General features: G+C 35.3%; 1 protein-coding gene across 6 annotated transcripts in view; it reads right to left on the bottom strand.

Annotated features, from left to right (window-relative positions):
- The window catches only part of PPP3CB (protein phosphatase 3 catalytic subunit beta), a gene marked incomplete at its 5' end in the record, with an annotated part of 48,113 nt that overhangs the window by 21,348 nt on the left and 1,369 nt on the right, over positions 1-25,396 (bottom strand). For 4 of the 6 annotated variants that reach the window (XM_082673130.1, XM_082673129.1, XM_082673128.1 and 1 more), the window contains 8 exons: positions 2,446-2,571; positions 5,548-5,642; positions 5,748-5,825; positions 5,929-6,068; positions 6,333-6,478; positions 8,282-8,393; positions 11,860-11,984; positions 12,684-12,884. In XM_082673130.1, the coding sequence (XP_082529256.1) occupies positions 2,446-2,571; positions 5,548-5,642; positions 5,748-5,825; positions 5,929-6,068; positions 6,333-6,478; positions 8,282-8,393; positions 11,860-11,984; positions 12,684-12,884 (1,023 nt within the window). Of the gene's footprint in view, positions 1-2,445; positions 2,572-5,547; positions 5,643-5,747; positions 5,826-5,928; positions 6,069-6,332; positions 6,479-8,281; positions 8,394-11,859; positions 11,985-12,683; positions 12,885-25,136; positions 25,156-25,396 lie in introns of those variants that run through there. The other 2 variants (XM_082673131.1, XM_082673133.1) reach the window with 2 other exon arrangements.

A 25,396-nucleotide genomic window follows, 5' to 3' on the forward strand; every position in this document is an offset into this window, starting at 1 on the left:
TCTGAAACAGAGGTTCTTAAATTGGGGCCAATAAGCCTGAGTGGGGTTACCAATCCACTTCAGATCTGTAAACATCCTCAAAATGTTACATACGTACAGATGGTACATATATTTCGTACATGAAATTTTCTGGAGGAAAAGTCTGTAACTTTCACGAGATTCTCAAAAGGGTTTTGTATTAAGAAATTAATAAATGTATTTGTGTACTTTAATTTTTTTAAGAGTCCTTATCTTTGAGATTCATTCTAAAATATTTATAGATACAAAAAATAACAGCTGAGATTTGATTCAAAATAATTGAGGTGTGGCATGGGAAGTAGTGGATGGCGATATAAATGACACAGTATTGGCCATGATTTGATAACTGTCGAAGCTGAGTAATTAGTACATAGGAATTCATCATATTATTCGCTCTACCTTTGTATCGTGCTGGAAATTTTACAACATAACATTTTTTAAAAACAAAATAAAAAGCCCCCAAAAGGCTAAAAAACACTACTTTCATCTAACTTTGGGATTAAACCAGCCTCCAAGGAAGCCTCTGGCTTAGTTAGGTTAGTTGCTTCCCAGGGACTAGATCAGAGTCAAACTGGCTTTTTCGATGCGGAATCAAATGAAGTGCCATTTGCTGCTTTTCACACCAAAAGAACATTTTCATTAGAATGAAGAAGTAGTTAGGCTATTTAAACACCTAACATGTATTAAAATGGAAAACTAGGCAAAGAGTTTGAGAAAATTTTCTTACTGTGCTCAACATTGGTTAGGATTCTATTTGCATATAATGTTCAAATCTGAGATTCCCATTTTTAGAAAGATATGAATAATTTAGAGAAGATCCACAGAAAAACAACAAAAATGGTCAAAGGGTTTGAATACGTCCTCACAATAGCTAAGATGATTTAGAGTGGCAAAAAAGAACAGACGATCACTTAGTAGCAGACTTCAAATGTAGGATCACTGAATTCCACTGTTCTTCACTTATGAGAGAGCCACAGAAACTAGATTAAATTTTCTCATTTCTCAAAAGGAGTTAGACTACATGATTGTTAAGTATACTATGAGATCTAAAATTCTATGATGTCCTGGTTTTTGATAGGTGCATTCGTTGAGAAAACCTATTATCTTCTCTCTCCTTGTTTGAATACTCATAGCATAAACATTTAGATTAGATATAATGAAATATTTCCTTTTTTGTGGAGGCATAAGAAAATCAAATTAGAAATATCCATTCTCCTCCTACCTTATCTTCCCTGCTCTCCCCACCCCCCACCCCACTCATTCTTCATTAAAATATTTGTGTTGCAGTCTAGCCTGGAGGCAGGAGAATGAGCAAGATGAATTCTTAAATTTCCTTTAGCCTGATGATGCTATCATTGAACTATTTCTCATATACCAAAGATAGAAGGTTATAAGTGTAATGCATCCCTTGCACCTAAGCCCTTTACTGGCCCCCTTCTCAAATGCTAAAGTGGGTAATTCTATCCCCATATTAATGTTGACCTACGGAATAACTGACAAAGACCAAAGGCAATCTGCAAAAAAACTGTTTAACATACACAGTTTAAGTATTAACTCTGAATTGCAGAACGAAAAATTGCCTTGGCAGAAGTAACATATCTCCGACAGAAAGGAACATTTTGTAACACAGAAGAGGTGAGAAAAAATAGAGAGGGATATAGAACAAAATGTTTTACAATCATGTCTGTACTCTAATATTCTCATATTCCACGTATGGAAACTGAGGTATTGCTTTGTGGGAAAATTAACACTAAAATGGAAAAAGAAGAATGTGATAAGGTAAGGAAATCTTAGGAACTCTAAAGAACTAGAATAAAATACAAAAACAAAATCTCTTAAATAGCATTTATTTTTTTAAAAAAGCCTATTAAATACATAGTAATAGGAATCTTTAAATTATCAGAAAAGCATTACCACTAAAATTGTATACATATTTTTTTATATAAGAGAAGAAATATCAGGTCAGAATCTGAATTTCTCTTTATCATTTTTGAGAGTACAGAACTGCTACAAAATGACTAATATTGCCTCAAATGAAGGCAATTAAATTCTCCCATGAATTGCCATGACATCCCCAAAAGTGGTGTTAAAATATGTAAAAGTGTCCATTCCAAAGCAAAGCTATTCCTCTATTCCTTCATAAAATATTTAAGCTAAAGAAAAAAAGAAAGAAAACCCAACAGCTGAAGACAACATCAGGCTATTTATAAGTCTTCTCCCAGTCCTCCAGACACCCTCAGATGGGGGCTGTAAACAGCTAACTAAAATATCTTTGAGGCTCTCATATCCACACCCACTGACACAAGTAGAGCTGTAGCCACAGTGAAATTAGCCTTCAGCTTCCTTTAGCAAGTAGTATATGCCTGCAATAGTACACTGGAGCAAATATAACGGTAATAAAACAATTTTTTTAAATAAAAATCATACCTTTTTCTCCAACAAATGGTAAAGACCATGTGAAGACATCCATAAAATTGGGCAACCAGTAAGGATGTGGAGAACAGTTAAATTGTCGAATATTCATCACATTATTTTCATACTTTAATACAGCAGCTGCAAGATAAGTCTGAATGTCAATGTAACAATTTGCCTTTAGCTCTAAAAGTCTAAAAACAGATATAAGCACAAAAATATCTTTTTAAGGGGGTGGGGAATCAAGGGGTGAGTAGAATGAGGGCTAGTAGCGGGAGGTAGAAATTTTTAGTAGTAACACACTTTTGCTTTTAACACACTCTTATGTAGAGCATAGTCAGATCTTCACTTGTCATTATTAATGAAATTCCCAGTCTTTCTCGAATGTTTATTTTACTATATAATCCAAAGATAAACATGCACTTTTACTAAATCCAAAATTGTGAAAACTCAGTTTTTAGAGGAAACACAGAATGACAATGAGCAATTTTCTAGGTTTAAAATTTCATACAAGTTGGAAGAATTTAAGAGGGTGTTTTTAGTTGCAGGCAACCTGAAAAGGACAGCTAAATGGAAATAAAGCAAGAAAAAAAAAAACAGAAAAGAAAAAAATTTGGAACATTTTATTTATGAATGTAGGAATGTACTTATTTCATGTATTATAAGAAATCAAATGAAACTACTACAAAAAATATTTTACTTCATATAGAAAAAAATTCCATTAAAATACCGAAAGAGAAAATATTATACAGGTAACATACTCTTCTCAATTTCAGGTATCTTTCTAATGTTTCATAAGTTGATATAAACAATACCTTAAATTAATCTGACATAGATTTCAGTCACTAGTTATATTATTTTATGGGACACTGGACTAGATGGGCTAGATTCTAATCTAAGCTACAGCATATACTAGCTGTGCAATAGTTAGCAAATTAACTAATCTGTTTCTCATTTATAAAATAAGACTAATATGTTCACCCTGCCTACCTCAGAAGTTTAAGGTCAGAGAATGTATTTCACATGAAAGTACATAAAAGTATAAAATGCTTTGTAGACACTATAATAATTATGTGGTTACTTTTCTTTTTTCATTTTAATGTAAAGCACTGAAATGTAGATGTTAAATTCCAAGATTTGGGATTCTAGCTCATATAGAGTCAAAAGTAATATGTTTGTTTCCCTTATGAAATTCCCATGAAATAAACATATTTTAAATTTAGCCTCAGAAATTAAGGGCTGATACAAAGCATTCGGCTTTAAAAAAGAGAGAGAAAGAATCTAGAAAATTGCCTTACAGATGGAACGAAACATTACAAACATATCCCATACCATGTAAGCACTCAAGTCATTAACACTATGTACAGAATCAGAACTACCAAGAGACATTTGATTCTGACAAGACAGATTCAATGGTTTGAGTTTCTTTTCTGAGTACTAAGAAAAGTGATCCCTTAACCTCCTGAGTTAAACTGACGAAGGACAACCAGTAAGTCAGTAATCAACAGAGCACTGAACACTAGCTCCTTTAGTACTGACAAGGGGAGGTTACAGGTAGAAAGTTAAATGTAACAAATCAGTTCTGAGGATGGCATCCAAACTTAGATATGTTCCTCTTCAAAAATGAAGCCATGCTTCATTAGGTATCTTTATAGAAGCGTCAAAATTTATAAACCAAAATATAATTTAAAAAACTATTTTAGCACTGGCATAATCCTTGGAGGCTACAATGATACTAGCTTCTAAAGATTACCAACTCAGTTAATGTCAATGGTATGGTTGTTTTGGTAATTAATACAGTATGGAGTTCTTGTAGCATACTCTGTATCCAAGTTATTATACAGCTTGCTACTGTCTGATCTCTGGCAAATGTTTTAATCTTTTAACTATGATCTATACTCTTCCAAAAACTCTTATTCCACTCCTCTTTTGAACTCACACCACAACCCATATTTAGCAACGACCTCATTATTTCTCTAAACGTACTTTTAAAAGTCTTTAACCTTCTGTTCTTTCCTCCTGGTACAACCACTCCAGTGTGACCCTGGAAACTATGGCACAGTCAACTGAATTCCAGACATGTCAAGACAGAATAGAAGCTGGCTTCTTAATTTCCTCTTCTGAAAATGTGAACTACGTAAACATACTCAAGCTCATCTTCAGTGTCCCTGGCACACACTTAACTAGATTAAGATCCTTTGGTATTATCTCTCAATAAACTGTGTTCAAAGTTAAAGTAAACCCAGTTATTACAGACAGAGCAAATTTGGAGGGAAGAAGGGGGAACAGGAACCACCAGAAAGAAGGGAAATTAAAAAGACGTAAGAAAGGGCTTCCCTGGTGGCGCAGTGGTTGAGAGTCCGCCTGCCGATGCAGGGGACATGGGTTCGTGCCCTGGTCCGGGAGTATCCCACATGCCGCGGAGCGGCTGGGCCCGTGAGCCACAGCCGCTGAGCCTGCGCGTCCGGAGCCTGTGCTCCGCAACGGGAGAGGCCACAAAAGTGAGAGGCCCACGTACCGAAAAAAAAAAAAAAAGACGTAAGAAAAAAGGAAGAAAGATCAGTAAAAAGAAAGGAAAGGGAAGAATGTATCCCAGAAAGGAGGTCAGATTGACTTAATCAAAGCCTCAACTACAAATCATCATGGGGCAGTAGAGATAAACGTAGGGAATAAGAAAGGGAAAGCAAACCTAGATCAGTGAACATAAAACAAGAGACATGATAAACAACTATGCGGTACAAATACATGAAATGGTCAAAGCAGCAACAGCAGCTTTATGCAAACAAGAAAACATTCTCTTGACTATAAGGGGGAAGATTTAAGAAAGAGGAGTTTGAGAAAATCATGTTTATTTTTGCTTGACGTAGTTACCTCAGAACATTCTTTCACAAGGCAGCTTTTGTGAATGACAAGTTGTGGACTGGTTACATATGACTTAAGTTTCACATTTTGGATTTTTATTTCTTGCCCTCTCCCCTCCCTTATATCTTATACTTTTTTATAATAAGATTTGGATAGTTACAGTTTCAAACAATACCCCTTTTCTATTATATTTTCAAAAAAAAGTCAATTTATATATTAAGTTGTTTAACAATTTTTTTATCAACAACATCTTACCTTTATTATTGTAGACATCTAAGTAATTAGGTGCCGAAAAAATTGTTATTAATGAAGGGAACCCTGTAGTTTGACTTTTTCTGTACATTCTATAGCTGCAAAACAAATAGCTTAATATGCATCGTAAAGCATCAATCATGGTTACTAAGTTTGATTTGTATATAAGGTGTTAATTTGGGTCAGGGAAACAGAATTCTTACCCTGCATCTTGAGCTTCATGAGCTCTAATAATCGATAACAAATTATTGTTTTGCAAAAATTCACACACTGCTGGATAGCTGTGGGGAAAAAGAGTAAATTAAGTAAAATAATGACTTTCTATATGAAGCATATGCTATTTTAACAACTACAATGTGATTAAACTTGGATTTTTTTCCTTACTTATAAAAATAAGAACATCCTCGAACTGTATTGTGACTAAAATGTTCCTGTGATTTTTCATTTCCAAAATCTTCAGAAGGATCAGACCATAGCAAGTCACACATTGGTCCAAATGCAGGTGGCTCTTTGAATCTATCTAACTGTGAAAGAAGAAAAGAAATAAAGAACAGAAATAACTTGTCAAAAAGTGAGAATGGAATGGACATAGGAAAGTGGTACCAACTTTAAATATTGTCCATACTACATTGTTCTGAATGGTTAGAAGATATTTCCATAAAATATCAGTATATTAATTTTTACCATTACCTAATCTTGGCAGTGAAGAGAGGTTTGAAGCTTCTAGTCTCTATCCAACAAAATACTATAAATAGGAATCAACTCTTGGAATTAAAATATATACTCACTCTCCTAATATCATCCAGTGTGTGTATTTCTGGTGAAAGTCCACCATGAACACAAAGAAATTGTTGGTTTAAAAGTGCAGCAAGAGGCAGGCTATCAAAAGCTTCCATACAAGCTTCATAGACTCTTTCTGAATATTTAATTTTACCTAGAAAAAGAAAAAAATTCAATAATTGAAAACTGCATAACTTGTTGATCATTTTGAAAACATGTGTGTGTGTATACACACGACTATTAAAACCAAGCAAGAAAATTAAAGATACGGGAAACAGCCAAGTGGCAGCCAGGGGTTCCGACTGGGTAAAGGGGTGAGTTTAAAAAGGCAGCAAGGAGAAATTTAAGGGACAATAAAACTTTTCTGTATCATGACTGTAGTGGTAGGCAGCTCTATTCATTTGTCAAAACTCAGAACTAAACACCACAAAGAGTAAATTTTACTGCGTAAAAAAATTTTTTTTAAAAAGGCCAGCATCTTGCCCCATTGAATCAAGAAGGATAAGCAATGTTATTGATCTTGTGAAGACAAAATATGTGCTCTCTCTAAATTTATTTTGTGTATGCAGCAGATAGTCATAAAATGTTACTAAAAATAAATAAGTCAAATCTCTAAAAATAGTTAAACTCTTCACCTTTATAGGCCAAGAAAGGCAAAATTAGAACTAAAAGTTAAAACAGTGTTAATACTTTATTTTATTCTAAGAGTCAGTGACTACTTTGTTGTTATAGGCAAGACTACTATATCACCACAACAAAACTCAAGGTCCATCCAATTAAAAAAAAGATTTTATTCATATGTTGCAGGAGCAGAGGCTTTCCTTTAGCCTACAATGAACACTTAAAATGGGCAGTGAAGCAAGAAGCCAATATAACACAAGAAAGACTCTACCAAACTAAACTCTCATCTACTTTTAAGTAGATATCATACACATTCTCTTGCTCCTTTATACTTTTAAATTCCTGCATATTTTATGTTTTGGGTGGGATTTTGGCGGACCGCTTGTTCCTTATCTAAGGGAAAAAAAGAACTTAGTTCCTACTTCACTTTTTAATATTGTAACATTCAAATACGAGAAAATCTATATCCAGCAAGCAGAGGTTATAAACTGATAGTCTGCTGACAGATCTGTTTTCCAACACTGTGGTTTAATAAAAATTTTAATTTGATTGCTTTTAGGTCAAGCATGCACTTCCCAGGTCTCATCTTATATTCTTTAGGTTACCCACCTGATCCTTGAAGTTATATGAGCTTGCCACCTCTGCCATTATCCATCACTATATCGATCTTTATTGAATCATGTTTTGAGCCTCAATAATTCTGAAGTTATTTCTAATTTTAAATCTTAACTCTAAGACTTAATACAGCCATGAATATTAACAAGTACACAGCTATGAGGTGTGAAAAAAGGTCAAACACTGCTCCATACCATATGGTTGCTTATAGCTATTAGATTACCACAGCCATAATAATTTAAGAGAGAAATGGGGTAAACATTGTAGGTTATGACCTTCCATTCATTAATAGTGTGTTTAAAACAATCTGCATAATTAAAAAATAAGTAAAACAATCTGCAATGATGATTAATCTGCTAAGAATTTTCATGGGAATGCCTCAATATTGATGGAGAGAAATCTCCAACGCAACCTTTCTTTTCTTTTGGTTTATATTCATCCTGTTAGAAAAAATAATTCTAACGTTAAAACTACATACAGAGCTCAAAACTGTTCCTAGGTACATATGTAAAAATCAAACTTAATAGGAAATACTGAAATGAAAACATCTGAATAAAATTAAACACTAGAGATCACTAGACAATCTTCCTCAAAGCTTGACACATTTGGACACAAAATCTGTTCTTACATGTTGCACTGTAAAAATCGTCAAACTCTTACTACCGACATCACTCCAAAAGAATACTGAGGAAGTGAAAATATTTCTCATGGCAGTACTCACATTCCTGCTTAAAGGTAAAATATTCAGTAAGGTGTCTGCATTCATGGTTGCCTCTCAGAAGAAATAATGTGCTTGGGTATAGAATCTTCAGGACCCATAAATATAAGACACACTACAAAAGAAAATGTTTCCAGTGAATTAATCTTATATTTTTGTTTAACTAAGCTGTTTGATCTTTGCTTCTTTTCTTCTAACCCTACTACCCTTACAATCTCTATCACTCTTCATTATCTTTTTATTATCTTTTTCTCTTTGTCCCTTACTAAAACATAAGCTCCATGAAATTAGGGACTTTGTCATCTTATTCACTTCTGATTCTCCACTCTTAGAAAAGCACCTAGCAAATACTAGAAGAGCAATAAATATCTGTTGAATGAATGAGTCAAATAATTTAATTACTTTAGATTTACAAATTGTTTGCTGTAAAAACAATTAGCAGATTGGGCTCCTCCTTAGGTATACCAATAAATAAAACAATAACAATGTCAAAAATAATAGCAGCTAACATTTATTGAGTACTTATAATGTGCCAAGCACTATATAATTAATTCCTCTCCTTTATTCCTCAAACAACCCTACGAAGTATATAATATTATCTCTATTTTACAAATGAGGAAACTGAAGCAAAGAGCTTAAGTAACTTGTCCGAAATCACAAAACCTCTAAGTAATGGAGATAGGATTCTGATCCTCTGATCTTAAACATTATGCCATGTTGCCTAATGAAGAGAATAACCATGCTTTATGTTTACATTGTTGGTTATGAATGTTGCCTTATATAATGTAGGTGCTTATTATGTGAAATGATTCAAAGATAATTCAATTTCTTAATAAAAAGAATATTAAAACAGTACAGCAACTATTTTTCCCTAAATACACCTAACATAAGAAACAGACTCAATCCCACTACTGGGCATATACCCTGAGAAAACCATAATTCAAAAAGAGTCATGCACCACAATGTTCACTGCAGCTCTGTTTACAATAGAAAGGACATTCAAGCAACCTAAGTGTCCACCAACAGATGAATGGATAAAGAAGATATGGCACATATATACAATGGAATATTACTCAGCCATAAAGAGAAACGAAATTGAGTTATTTGTAGTGAGGTGGATGGACCCAGAGTCTGTCATACACAGTGAAGTAAGTCAGAAAGAGAAAAACAAATACCGTATGCTAACCCATATATACGGAATCTAAAAAAAAAAAAATGTTTCTGAAGAACCTAGAGGCAGGAATAAAGGAACCTAGAGACAGGAATAAAGATGCAGACATAGAGAATGGACTTAAGAACACAGGGAGGGGGAAGGGTAAGCTGGGACGAAGTGAGAGAGTGGCATGGACTTATATATACTACCAAATGTAGAATAGCTAGCTAGTGGGAAGCAGCTGCATAGCACAAGGAGCTCAGTGCTTTGTGACCACCTAGAGGGGTGAGATAGGGAGGGTGGGAGGGAGACGCAAGAGGGAGGAGATATGGGGTTATATGTCTAAGTATAGCTGATTCACTTTGTTATAAAGCAGAAACTAACACACCGTTGTATTATACTCCAATAAAGATGTTAAAAAAATAAAATTTAAAAAAAGAAAAAAAGAAACAGACTCACATTTTACTTATTTGGTTAAAAAAAAAAAGGAAAGACTATTTCATATGTAAATAAGCTTGGTTTACATAATCATATACAAAAAGAAAAAACAAACTTCATTTATTTATTTTTTTGGCCGTGCTGCTTACGGAATCTTATTTCCCTAACCAGGGATAGAGCCCGGGCCCTTGGCAGTGAAATTGCAGAGTCCTAACCACTGGACTACCAGGGAATTCCCACAAACTTTATTTTAAACAAGTTAAGGTATATGAAATGTGTAACTATTCACATCTTCATTTTATTCACAAGAAAAAAATAATTAAACTGGGGAAATACTTATTAAACACCTGTCCTTTTTCCTTATTCTGATTATTATTTTCCTTTTATAACAATAAAATATATTAACAGTCAGCTACTAAACCCTCTAATACAAAGACATACATACCAACATGCTCAGGTACCAAGTAATCTTCCTAAAATTTTTTATTTTATTGTTTTTGTCAAAGCCCCCAATCAGAATAGAATTTTAAAAAAAAAGCCCCCAATCTTTATATTAAGGAGGGCAATTTTCTAGTTTTCTTGAAGGCTCCAGGGAAGTTTGAGGAGGCTGATGATGAAACTATGAATGGAAAGAGGAACAACTAAGGATAATAAAATTCCCAAGGGAATTTGGGTGGACAGAGCCCTGAGCTCTCTTCCCCACTAAGGATCCTAGCATACCTCAGAAAGGAGGTTGAAAACACTGGAGGAGAATTAAACAACAGTAATCGGCATGGAAATTCACCAGGTAAAGCTTCAGTATCTAGTGGGGGAGATGGTTAAGAGCACAGGCTTAGAGTCAAACTGCCTAGCTCCACCATTTACTAACAATATGACCATGGGCAAGTTATTTAACCTCTCCAAGCCTCAGACTCCTCTATAAAATGGATAAAATAATAGTACTTACCTCATAACTTTGTTGTAAAGATTAATCAATGTGTATTAAGTGCTCAGAATATGCTTGAAACACATTAATGCTAACACACCTATCTATTTGTAGAGCTTCTACCCAACAATTTTACCTGTAAGAATCTGTCCTGTAGAAATAATTGGGCAAGTATATAAAGATGTATAAATAATATGGCTCACAGAAGCATCACCTATAATGGCAAAAAACTGGGAACACCTTATATGCCTAATAAGAAGTTGATTAAATTGACTGTGACTTGTTTAGTCGATGGAATACAATGCAGCTATTAAAAATGATGCTATAAATTTATAATTATTTACCTGGAATGACATCACAGCATAGGGATTTATGAAAAAAGGAAGTTACAGAACCTTATAATAGGGTTCCATTTTCATTTCAAAAAAGGAAAGAGATGCATATATTAGAAAATACAAATTGTTCTATATTTATATCTTATTTTAATTTATATAATTAGAAAAGTAAAAGGAGCAAAAAGAACCATCTACTGCTAAGTGATAATCAACAGGTCACTTTAATGTCTCAAGTTTTTTAAAACAAATACTTTCAGAATGCATAAAGATTCTATATGATATATTTGGGTTTTAATTGCTATGGAAGGAGGGATAGAAGTACTAGAGTTTGAGCAATAAACGCACTGTAATATATTTTATTTCATCGGAAAAAATACAATTAATCTTTTTTTGCATGGGTGAATGCCTTTAAGGGCAAGAGAGATAAACAGCATTAGCTCCTTAGGGCCACTAGATAACAGGGCAATAAAGACCCCTTAGTTTGCTTACAATTTCCACTGGGAAAAATGGCAATTATAATTACATTAAGAGTGGCACAAAGAAAATTAAAAGAATAGTTTGAAAGACAGAAGAGGAATAAATAGTAGCTTTACTAAAAACTTTAGAATATGCAGAGGTATTAAAAAGAACCCAATACAGGTAATTTAAGGAACTTATTTTATTAGGAATTAATGGAAATCATCTATGATAACACTTAAAAGCAAATCAAATGACAGTATATGATTATTACCTCTATACTAAAATAACCTCTGTCCACATAATCACCAAGAAAAAGGTATCGTGTATTAGCAGGTGATCCTCCTACTTCAAAAAGTTTCATCAGATCAAAAAATTGGCCATGGATGTCACCACACACTGAAACAAGAAGATTATTAGATATGAAAAAAAAACTCTGAAATAACAAATTTTACTTAAATTCTAATTTATTTTACATAAGAGATAGTGTAAAATTATATCAAGAAAGGTCTAAGAAGGAAGTAATCTATGAGGAGTCATGATAGGGATGATGTGTATACAAGTGTTCATGTGCTCAAGATCTAGAACGAGATATAACAAAAGTAATGAAATTTGTAGTCAGTGACAAAATTTTCATCTAACTTTATAAAGCTCCTCTTTAGGAAGCCAAGCATGCATGTCTTAGGATGACAAAATTATAATGGTGGCAGTAAAATCTCCATTCTAACTCCATACTTTCTGTTGACCTGTAAATGATCACTTTTGGTATCTGATACAGCATTGAGGTATTTGCCCCTAATGACTGAAAACAAAGTAAATAAGTATTTGTTGAATCAAATTCAGTGATGGCCAACACAACTAATGAAACCTTCACAAAAGCATACTAGACTAACTTCTGCACTCAGATTATTTAGGATCATGTTTATTCATTGAAAACAGGCAAAAACTTTAAAAAGAAAATAATCTGGAAATTCAAGATAATGTCCATGTAATATTAATTTAGTATACAATATGAATGAAGAAGAAACAGCTTTATATTTAGGTAAGTAAATAATGCTGCAGTAAAAAAAACAATATCCAAAACATAAATAAGTGTACCTGTAATTGGAGCCTCTACTTCTATCATGGTTTTCTCTCTCCGAAGAATGGCAGCACCCTCATTGATAATTCTAAGTGCAATTTCTTCATCTACCCGACCTTCTTTTACTAAGTGGTTCTTCAAAACATCAACCCTGGGTATCCCATCCATATCAAAAACTTCTTCAGATGTCAAGCGATGCGTTGGGGGGAAAGGGACAGCTGCAATTTTTTTTAATTAATAAAAAATAAATCACTATTAATATATTAACATAAAAACTAATCAATGGATCTAGGTAAATAAGAGTAAAAACTGAAAAGCTGAAGTTTTGCGTCTTCATTTACTGGATGGGGTATTAATTTTTTAAAAGCTTTTTTTAAAAAAGAGTAATCAAACTATACTTCCTTATTAATTATATATAATAACAGAAGAATTATTAGAGAAATAAACTGTCTCACAAAATTAAAAGTTCTTTCAGGATAACTAAAGCTTTTTTCTTTAAGCAAAAACATTTTTTGGTAGAATTCTCAAAACATACATTCTTCATCTTAAATGAAGTACAATAAATATAATTTAATACCACATAGGCATGAATAGAAAGAAATCCCAAATATAAGGTGATCTACCAACTTCCTATTAAAAATATATAAAACAATGCCTGCTAGCCAACTTGAATAGAAACTTCTAGGGATATAGATTAAAACAGCCAAATGCTTATTGATGGAATTTAAATTAATTCAGATGCACATATAGATTTGAAATAACATTAATAAATCACGATAATTTTGAAATACTGCTTTTTCTCTTACCTTCATGTTTCATAAAATACTTTCATTCAAAATCTTTACAAATTTTTGACATCAGTGTATTCCTTATCACTGGATTCGTTTTTTGAGTCATCTAGCATACTTTTCAAAAGCAAATCATCCTCACTCCCATTTAAGTTGTTTGAGATACAGCACTTTTTAAATACATATTCAATGCTATCACTGCAAATTTATCCTAAGCCACAATTTCCATTTGTCTAACTACTGAAAGAGTTGGCCTTTTTACTCCTGTAGCATATATTTACGATTTCCACAAGTAATTACCAACTGTATTGTTTTAAACTGATATTTGCTTTTTTCTATTCGTAAGAATTTAATCATAATAAGAAACGCCAGATGAAAAAACAAAAGACAAACTGATTTCAACCTAAAGCTCTAAATCCATTGTCATTGAATAATCCAGTCACTTATTCTTACTTATAATGTTAAAATCAATATTTTTCTCTCACGCCTGTGATTCATTTCTCATGACTGTATTACCATTCTCTTTAAACATTATTGTCTTTAAACATTATTATCTTCTTCATATACTGGGAATTTTCAACAAAAAATAGTACAATGATTTTTGTCTTCACTATAATTGAAAATACTTTGCTCCTGTTCAAATGAAATGAGATTTAAAATACTGAATTTAAACTGATATTTGTTAAATGGAATGGAAAACGTGAAGGTCCATTTTCAATGGTATCTACCACAATTTTGAGGTCATATACCTAGGAAAAGTTACTACATATCTGTTAAAATTTTTTATTCCTTCTTTACTGAATCCAACAAATGACCTCTTTATGCATTCAAAATCAGCTTGGATTGAAGTAGTTTTAGGCCCTTTACCAAACAGTACTTTGCTTTTCAAAATAAAGAAAGCAAGAGGGCTTCCCTAGTGGCGCAGTGGTTAAGAATCTCCCTGCCAATGAAGGGGACACGGGCTCGAGCCCTGGTCCGGGAAGATCCGACATGCCCCAGAGCAGCTAAGCCTGTGAGCCACAACTACTGAGCCTGCGCTCTAGAGCCTGCGAGCAACAGCTACTGAAGCCCGCACGCCTAGAGCCCGTGCTCCGCAACAAGAAGCCCACGCACCGTAACAAAAGAGTAGCCCCCACTCGCTGCAACTAGAGAAAACCGGCGCCCAGCAACAAAGACCCAACTCGGCCAAATAAATAAATAAATAAATATATATATAGATATATATATTTTAAAAAAAAGAAAGCAAGAGAGAAATTTATAGTAAGAATTTAGTCTACCTATAGACTCAAATGTAAGGCAGATCTCTCTTTTCTGAAATAAAATTTTTAAAGAAAAAAGTCACTTTATATTTGGGCATACAGTACATACTATTTTCTTGATGTTTCAGGGCCATCACTGGGATCATCAATTATTATGCAGAAGACTGGAAAAGTATAGGACAAACTGTTTCTTCACAGTACAACTTAAAAAAACTAAAAGCAGGGGGCTGGGTTAGAATTACATCAATTACCTAAGAAGAGTAAATAACCACATTCTCATAGGAGGAAAAAAAGTTAGGAAGAACTCAGTTCTTATAAGTGAGATAAGAACTAAGGCAGAGGGATATCAACCATTTCTAAAAGACTTTGAAATCATCAATCCCTGTTGCTTTCATCTTTTTTGATACTTAGTAAAACAAAACTTGAACTTGCATTTCCCCCCCTTCTTTAGAACACATCTATTCCCATTACTTTTTACTGCATCTAGAATAAGACATTAAAATACATTTTGTTCCCCCAAATACAGTATGTCAGATTCCAAAAAAATAAAAACCTTTCTTAACGTACATTCTTCTCCAACCAAAGATTAAACAAACCATCATACTATATGCTATAACCAAATTTGCCCCTAACAGTAAACCAATTGTTTAAAAACTACAAAATTTAGGTTGAGCGTCCGCCTGCCCATGCAGGGGACACGGGTTCGTGCCCCGGTCCGGGAAGATCCCACACGCCGTGGCGGCGAGGCCCGTGAGCCATGGCTGCTGAGCCTGCGCGTCCGGCCCGTGAGCCATGGCTGCTGAGCCTGTGCTCCGCAACGGGAGAGGCCCGCGTACCGCAAAAAAAAAAAAAAAAAAAACCTACAAAATTTAACAATTACTAAATAAAAATTACTTCTGGGACATCATGAAAATGAAAAGTTTAAATATCTCTTAAATACAAATTTCTGAGATCAAGATGGGGTCATATTTTTCTCATCAGGCCAAGAGAATTTTTCCTCTACTTAGGAAAAAAGATACTGTTTAAAATGTTGCATTCTAGATTATGCATACTTCCTAAAAATCAACAACATAAGTCAACTAACAGGTGAATTCTGTTCAAAATACAGAACTTCCTAAAAACTGATCTGGGAGACAATCTCTCTCTGCCCCACTCAGCCAGTCGCCTGTGGTACTGCATGTTTTCATGCACATTGCGAATGCCCCACTGCAAGTCACACTGAGCTATTATTGCTCCTCTTTAACCAAGAGTCAGAATGTCTTTATTCATCTGGGGAAAAAAAGTATAAACTGCCTCCAGACCTATGTTTTCTACTTCTTTTTCAATTCAAGGCATACTTTTAAATTTCAACACCAGTTGGTATACTTTTTAAGGAATGGGTACAGGTTGAGGGGTGAAGAAATGCCACCATAGGTAAAAGTAGACGAAAAATTGTTGTTCTAACAACACAACACTGATAGTGGAGAACAGAGAGTTTCAAAAGAATGTTTTAATATGTCAGTAAATAAGAAAATAAGAGGCAAAGGCATTGTGCTCTTTGGCAGCTGGAGAAAGGAGCCATAGCAGGTGATCTAACTAAGCAAAAGAAAACTAACCAAATAGAATTTGGCCTAACAGGAAATTAATTACTGACCCTGTTGGTCAATAGAGGGTTAAATTTTTTTCATCAAAAATTAATATTCTCAACTACTACCATCAACTCCTAAGGTACTTTAAAGCATTTCCATTTAAGTTCAGGTTTTAAATGATTGGGTTTTTTTGGGGTTTTTTTTTGCGGTACGCGGGCCTCTCACTGTTGTGGCCTCTCCCGTTGCAGAGCACAGGCTCTGGACACGCAGGCTCAGTGGCCATGGCTCACGGGCCCAGCCACTCCACGGCATGTGGGATCTTCCCGGACCGGGGCATGAACCCGTGTTCCCTGCATCAGCAGGCGGACTCTCAACCACTGCGCCACCAGGGAAGCCCTAAATGGTTTTTCACATTTCTAATTCATCTTCAGCCAACTATTCCTGTTTTTCTAGGGTTTTCATCCTATATATTTTTTTCTCCTTATTTTCAGAGTATTTTTCCAACTCTTCTATGTTTGAGATAGGGAAAAACCAGTACATAAAATGTATGTAAATATAATGTGAATGGTCAATAACTGAAATGGGTAAAATGGAGGATTAGCTTGAACAACCTAAAGAGCTATAAAATCATAAAATCACCAAGTTTCCAACACTAGAAAACTTGATTTGGTAATATTCACTTTAACCAAACTGTTCTGTTGAAAAATTTCCTTTAACACAAATTTTGGCATGAAGGTCATATCTGTATAGTAATCAATAACCTTCACAAGCTATTTTAATTCAGATTTAATATATGGTGGCTGATAGACAAGGCCTCAAAAAATTTAATGTAGGAAGTTGAAAAAATAAACCAGGGACACAGACTGATCAAGGATGGGGGAAGAGCAGAGATCTTATTTTTTCTACTAATGGTAAGAAATCCTGGGACTTAACTAATCCTGTTGCCCAACTCTAAGCAAAGGCTGCAGACTATTAGCCCCGTGAGGCCTCTAACACCAACTGGGGTGCAGCCTGTGCCACCTAAAAACTACTCCAAAGTATCATTCAGATGTCTGTGCTGCTCACCATTGCCATTACTGGCAACTGTCCAAAATAAAGTTCCTCCTGATTTTTATCTGTGTTTCTTTTGTTCACACCATACCATCCTCAGGCTGTTCTCCTCCCTCCCAATCCTCTTCATTGAGGGCTGCAGAATTCCCATTATAAAAAATTTTTTAAAAATTCACCCTTCTTTCCTGTGTGCACATGCGTGGGCACGCACACACACACATTTTAGCTCTTCACAGAATGCTGTCTTCATCTCTCTAGCTTAATTAAATCTTAGTCCTCCTGAAGGACAACACTTCTGAAACACTTTTTCCAAAGTTGACGATGCTCATTTTTCCACACTCCACTATTTGAGCAGAAAAGGCCACAGTCTTCTTTCAGCTCCCCACTACCACTTCCAACATCATCACTCCCGTGAAGAAGAAAATGCTTCCTCGTTTGAGGTTCATGACTTCTGGCTAGTTTATTCTTGTCCCAGCCATCTACTAAATTTCTGGTCATCTCTCACATGAAACTCAGTTTCCTGGTTCGAAAGCTTTCTCCACTCTAAGCACCACCATCATCAATGTCCATGTGGATGACCTATGTAAACCCAAGAACTGAGAGGTTGGAGCTCCATTCTACTTCAACTCCCCTAGTCTTAGCCATAATTTCTGCTCCAGCTCTGAAATCCTGAATTCTAACCTCTTACTCCATGATCAAAATCTCTAATCCTTTCAGATTCACTCCCTTTTCTTCAACTGTTCTCCAAGAACGTGGACAGCCTCTCCTAATCAACCCCCTTCTGGATACCTTTGCTTGCTGCAATTCTGAAGCTATTCCATCACCTACCCACTTTTTAAACAACATCCTGAATTGTTTAAAGTCCTTTTGTCCTTTTACCCTACTTACAAAACTCCGATTCTTGGATTAGTTAAGTTTCTAAACTTGGATGCTAAGTATAAAATCATCAAAACAAGGCTTCCCTGGTGGCGCAGTGGTTGAGAGTCCGCCTGCCGATGCAGGGGACACGGGTTCGTGCCCCGGTCCAGGAAGATCCCACATGCCATGGAGAGGCTGGGCCCATGAGCCATGGCCACTGAGCCTGCGCATCCGGAGCCTGTGCTCCACAACAGGAGAGGCCACAACAGTGAGAGGCCCGCGTACCGCAAAAAAAAAAAAAATCATCAAAACAGCTCAGTGCTACTACAAATTCATGGTCTCCAACTTAGTTGGTCACTAGCACTTGCCATCAATCTATTCAACGTTCTAGTCTGTGCTCTCTCCCATTCTCCTCAGTGGAGATTTCAAATGATCACCTCTTCCTTGAACCCTACACTTAATTTCTCTCTTACTCAGTAGTCAACTTGAATCTTTTTCAGAGAAAATTGAGACCTTCAGACCAAATGTCACTTTTCTGTCCCTCTCCATCCACATCTATGCCAGTATCCACTTTACATTTCTTCCTATCAAGGAAGAGGTATTCCATCCATCCAATACTAAACATTCTACTGTGCTCTGAATCCCACTATCCCAACCTCTTCACTTCAGTTCACCCTTCCCACCCACCCATGCCCCTATTCTGTTTCTTCTGCCTCTGACTCTCCATTGGTTCTTCCCTTTGAGCAGATAAACATACAGCCAGCCCTCCACAACCACAGGCTTTCCTGTGCAGATTCAACCAACCACGGATAGAAAATATTTAAAAAATAAAGTTCCAGAAAGTTCCAAAAAGCAAAACTTGCATTTGCCTCTCTGGCAACTATTCACATGGCATTTACATTGTATTAGGTATTATAAGTAATTTAGAGATGATTTAAAGTAAATGTGAGGATATAGGTAGGTTATATGCAAATACTAAAACATTTTACATAAAGGACTTGAGCATCCACAGATTTTGGAATGGGGAGGGGTATCCTGGAACCAAATACCCACAGATACCGAGGGGAGACTGTACTAAAGTCTCTATGATCTTAAAAACAACCCCAACAAGTAATTCTCCCTTACTTCTCATCCCTGTTTTTACCATATATATCCCTTATTTTACAACTAAGCTTCTTGAAAGAGTAATCTACAGGGAATAGCTTCATTTTATCACTTTTTTGTCTACTTTCCTCAATCCACATTTATCTGGCTTCTGCTCTATTCCTTCACCTTATATCTCTCTCCTCTCTTGGGTTCTTGAACTCACTCACCTGGTTCTTCTCTTAATTCTCTGGTCATACCTGATCAGCCTATTTCATGAACTTCTAGTCCTTTTTCTGGTCCTAGGACAGTGTGACCTAGGATTCTGTCCTTGGCCCTCATATCACACTCCTCTCATTCATAACTATGGCTTCAACTAAAATCTATATTTTGTGGACTCCCAAATATATTATTCAGTCCAGACCCTGCCCCTAACTAAACTCCAAATCCTTATTAAACTATCAAATATCTTCATTTGGATGTTCCATAAGTATCTTAAACTTAATATGTCCAAAACTTAATGTCCTCTAAACTATCACCAATATAGCTACTCATCTGGAAATTATCCTAGAAGTCTTTTTCTTCCTCGCCCTAACATGGTCAATAGGTCCTAAATAATTCTCTGATCTGGTTTTGTCCCTTTGGTCCTGGGACACTGAATAAGGACTTTTTTTTTTTTCTAAAATTACTAAAATCTTTTCAATTTTTCCCATGCTTCACAATAACTCAGAATACTTTTTAAAATTCAAATCTCAACATCCTCCTGTTTCAAGACTGGCTTCATCATATAAAATCCAAATTGTGTCTCTTAACATACCATATGAGATCCCTTGTAATCTGACCCTTCCCTACATTTCCAACCCTCATCTTTTGCCACTAACTCACATTCCGGACACATCCTATACTTCAGATATTTAATCTTCATTTTTAAAGTTACATCACTTAAAAAAAATCTCTGTACTTTGCACGCCCTATTATTTGGGGGTACACTAGTCCCACCTTTTGCCTAACTTCTCCTTGTCCTTAAACCTCATTTCAGTGTTCCAATTCTTGAAAACATTTCCTGTTCCCAGGCTAGGTTAATGGTGCCCCCTCCTTGTGGTCCCATAGCAAAGCATTTGATGCACACCTACATCATGGCACTTATCAATTGTACTGTAAGTATCTTGTCTCCCCCTCAAGTTTATGAGCTCCTTGAAGGCGAGGGAGCTGTCTTTCATCTCTACATACCTAGTGATTTGAACATGTATACTAATGTCTACTGAATTAATGATACATTAGTTACAGTTTCTAAATTACTTATCTTACACTAATTTATGTAGCAATGACAATATATTTATAGTACTTTATTTACAGTTTACAAACTGCTTTCACATACATAACGCTATGATTCTCAGAGACATCCTGTGAGTTCAGTAGGGCAAGTTTTATCTCAATTGCACAAATAGGATAACACGTTCAGATAAGTTAATGGCTCTCTCAAGGTGTTTCAACTAGTAAGGGGTAGAGCCATGATTGAAGCTGAGTTCTTCAGAATGCTACTCCAGTACTACCTGTCTTATACCAACACAATGACAATGCTCTTCTGACTAAAAGAGTCATCAAAACTCTCCTCTTCACCAAGAACGGTATAACCCCTTCAGATGCCACAGGTAGAAGCATGCTCTAAAGAAAGATTTCAGCAGATCCTACAACACTGTCTTCAAAATTTCCAGGTATCCCTTGGATTCCTTTTAATGTGTGGTGGTTCTTTGAACACAATAACCTTCCCTCAAAAACTGGTTCCCCTTCCTGGCTTATTTTTGTTATGGTATCATCATTCTCTGTTACTCTGACTTAAAATTTTGGTGTCATTGTTCTCTTTCTGGACTCCAAGTCCTACCGATTCTTCAAATTCTCTTTTTTTTTTTTTAACACCTCCATTGCTGCAATGTTAGTTCAAGTTCTTATTACTTTGTGTACGAGAAAACTCTAACTAAAATCTCTACTTTCCCTCCCCTTTTTTGTACAAAGCATAGGTAGATAAATCTACCCCAAAATTTGGGGTGGTTTCTTAAGGACTAAAGAATAAAGGGAACAACAGCCTGAAACTTATTTTCAAAGTCTTTCTTAACCATTCCCAGTATCTTCCATGTCACTCCAATCTCTTCTGCTTTCAACTACCAATGCTCAAACAATCACTAAAGCAAAATTAGTCTGATTATTGTTTTCTCAAAAAGGTTTGCTCTTCCACCTGTTTCATTCCCACACCCAGTCACTGATCCAATATATCTACTTTCTAATATTACTCAGAATTTGTGTCATATCTGGTTTTTCTCCTTCTCTTAATTCATACTGTGGTCATTCTGCACTTGGACTACTCCATTAATCTTCTGACATCCTGATTTAAGCCTCTCCCATTATAATATTTCATTCTACACAATATCACGTTAGCTTTCAAAAACCAAAATACTGGGTCATTCCTTTACTTTAAAACCTTCAATAATAATAATGGTGATGGCTATCATTAGTTGAGTACTTACCACGTGTCAGGCCAGGCACTGCGGTACAAATTTTACATGAATTGTCTCTATTAATCCTTCAAAAATCCCATATTATTAACTCTATTTTGCAGATGAGAAAATTGAGGGTTGGTGATATTAAGTATCTTGTCCTCAGTGAAAAGGTTAAAGTAGAACTAGGTTCAAACCCAGGCAGTCTGACTCCAGAGGCTTAATCATCCAGTGTTCTTAATTATCCAGAGGCTATACTGCTTAGCTTAAGTTTCAGATCCTCAACTTGGTGTACAAAAAATCCTTTCCAACTTCATCTCCTGCTTGCCAAGAACTTCACACAATACTGTCACATATTTCATGCTTTTTTCTAACTCCATGCCTTTCTGCTGCTGTTTTCTCTACCAGAAAATATTTTCTCTATCCCAGCCCTACCTTATATCTGAAGAAATTCTACTCATCCTTTAAGGCTCCGCTCAAAACATAATCCTTTCAGTAAAGTTTCCCTCCAATTAAGACAGTTAATTCCTTTTTTACAGCTCCAACAGCACTTTGTATCTAATTCATTATATTATTTATTTGCAATAATGTCTCCCCCACCAGACTGCCTCCAAGAGAATCTATCTTACTTATTTCAATTCTGTATCCCTAATGCCTAGTATTATGTCTGGTACAAAGCACATACTCGATAAATGTTGCACAAATAAATGGTCCCAATCTTTTGCTTATTTGAATCTTACCCATTCTTCAAGACCTCTTTCCTCCTATACAAACCCTTGCTAGACCACTCCAGTCCAGAATCATCACTACCTTCTTTGAACTCAGCTTGCTGGGTCTGCCACTTATCTGGCAATTATTAATCACACCCAGCCTTATGACATAAATGATTAACTTTTTATGAGTACTTATTTCCCCAAGGACCAAGACTGTAGTTTATCTTTCACACTTCTGTTGTTTCCCTACAGTTTTTAGCTATACAGCAGGCATTAAATAAATATTTGCTATTTGATTACTCTGAATTTCCAAAATAAATTTTACATACCATACAAGGATGCCAATTAGCTTTAGCTTATTTCATCTCTGTGTATAAATAAACATTTTTATAATGAAATGAAGTCATATGATTGGCACTAAAACACACCTCATCTAATAAATCAAAATTCTTTTACCAAACTTTTCCTTATAACTCTTGCCAATTCATTCAATAGCTCCGAACCTAAAACTTTTGCCTCACTACTGAACAGCTTTCCTCCTTGGCATTTTCCTTCTAAGATGACCTGTTGCCAGTGTTCTCTTTCCTTCTTTCTCTCTCTCTCTCTCTCTGTCTCTCTGTCTCTCTCTCTCCCTTTCTCTCTCCCTCTCTCTCTCCCTCTCTCTCTCTCTCACACACACACACACACAATATTCTCTGTTCCTTTGCTTTCTATAGGACACACGGTACTGAAGATTTATTTTAGTATGCTGAACAGTTTAACAAAGGTGGAAAGAAAAAGAAAAATCATTTTCAAGAGTTATATTTTTTAGATAGGTAAGTCCACAAAATAGCTTTTGTAAACAAAAACTAAAATGCAAGTTGCTTTAAAATATAATGAAATAGAACTAGTAAAAAACATTGAAGTAGCTATGTGACCCCGAGACCTTTGTGGGTCATCTAAAAATCTGTAATGAAAATAAGCAATCCTAATAAAGCTAAGGTACTGGAAAACACGTTAGCCTCATATTTATAAGCAGGGCAGCTGGCAAGAGAACCTAAATGAATCATAAGGCTGCCCATCAGATATATAATAGCTAAAAAACTTACAACACACACTCTTTAGCATTTTGGTTCAATCTGAAAGTCTGATAATTTAAGAGATAAGGATAATATAACCTATGAAATAAAGAAAACATGTTGAATGCAAAAGAGAGTCACATTGTGGGTGCTAAAATGAACATATACACAATATAGACAATGCATTCTAAGTGATAAAGGTGAATTTTTGTATCAGGAGTAATAGATTTAATAATCTCAAGGGATAATCTAGTTTTACAAATCTGGGACCTGATCTATACGGCAAAAAGTACATTTTAAAAGTATCTGGAAAGAAAAGGAAGTACCTGAACAATTCAGGTCAAGCAAATTTCCGGGCGAGGAGGGAGAGCAATATACATAAATTCAGGGTTTTATGCTTAAATTACACACACCAATTTTGCTGATGTGTCAATAAGGCATTCACGCCAAAACAATCAGCTGTTTTTCCTAGTTTGTTTCTATTTTCTTATTTTCAACTTCCTATCTTAGCTAAAGATAGAAAAATGCTTAACAGAAAATTGTCAAGAGGGCATACTATCTCACCTAAACCACTTGGGCTACACCAACTTTCAAACAGAATTTGACCAGAGCCAGCAGCTGGAGCAGGCTCAAAACTGAACTTCTTTAACTAACCAGGAAACCTAATCACCCATAATCAGTGATATGGAATTACCACTAATAATTTCAGTGAATAGATAATTTATACATGAATCACCTATAGTATCCCAAGATCTCAAACTTCACATGATGTGAATTTCAGGCATTTGATATTAAATACAGAAAGACCTATTTCCCCTTCAAAACCTATGTGACCATAAAATATAGGCCTCCTGACTAGAAGTGTAAGAGTATAAAATTTAGAGACAACAAGGAAAAGTTTCAGGGAGTAAAAACACTACTTGTATTCAACGTCAACGATGGTCTCCATAACATTACTACTATGAAATGGTACTGATGCAAAACTAGCACATACTGGACTTAAAAGAAATCTGGATTTTTAACAAGTTAAACCTAAGTTGAACTAGCACTGTGGTCATATATCTTCAGGAAACTGGTGTTCTTTGTCATCAAATGCAACATGAGAGTACAACTATTGACTGAGAAAGACAAGAAAAGCTTGAAGATGAAATCTAAAAGGAGATTTGTATATGAAAGGTAAGTTTCCCAGTAACTTCCAAGGAAGCCAGAGACTCCATGAGCAGCACAAACCAGTCTGTTGCACACTATATCTAAAGCATGTGATCCATATCAGTCATTCCAACTAGCTAACAAATTCCATGAAGAAATGAAAATTGTCTTGAAGAATATACTACAAAGCACATGAGATCTTACATCCATGAGCTCTACTAAACTATAATTTTCTTACCAACAAACTCCTATTTACCTAAATCAAGTGACTTTTATTTCATACCAATAAACTGCAAACATGACTGTGTCTTGCATTCAAAACTCACCCCTAAGGAATATGCCTTATGTCTGGAATCTTATTTTTACTGTATTAAAGCAGTACAAGGGAAATATTACCACATATTTGACAAGAAACAAGAAGATTCACAAGCATAAGGAGAGCATAAACTCACTGTTCAGCAATGTGACTGGTTGTCCCATCTAATAGTAGGGTGAAAAGTACCCAGGGAAATTAACAGACAGCACAAGTATACTGTCAGCAAATTAACAGGCAGCCCATGTCTCCTATTCCCACCCCCACAGAACTTCAGGATTTCACAATAGGATGAATGCCTGAACTACCAATCATTTTTCTTTCTCTTTTTTAAAAGATTTCTCAGGACAAGGATTCCATAAACTCTTTTTTAAGTTCATTCCAATAACTGGCCTGAAA

The sequence above is a fragment of the Grampus griseus genome, assembly GCF_964374135.1.
Source record: "Grampus griseus genome assembly, chromosome: 16".
Classification (NCBI taxonomy): domain Eukaryota; kingdom Metazoa; phylum Chordata; class Mammalia; order Artiodactyla; family Delphinidae; genus Grampus; species Grampus griseus.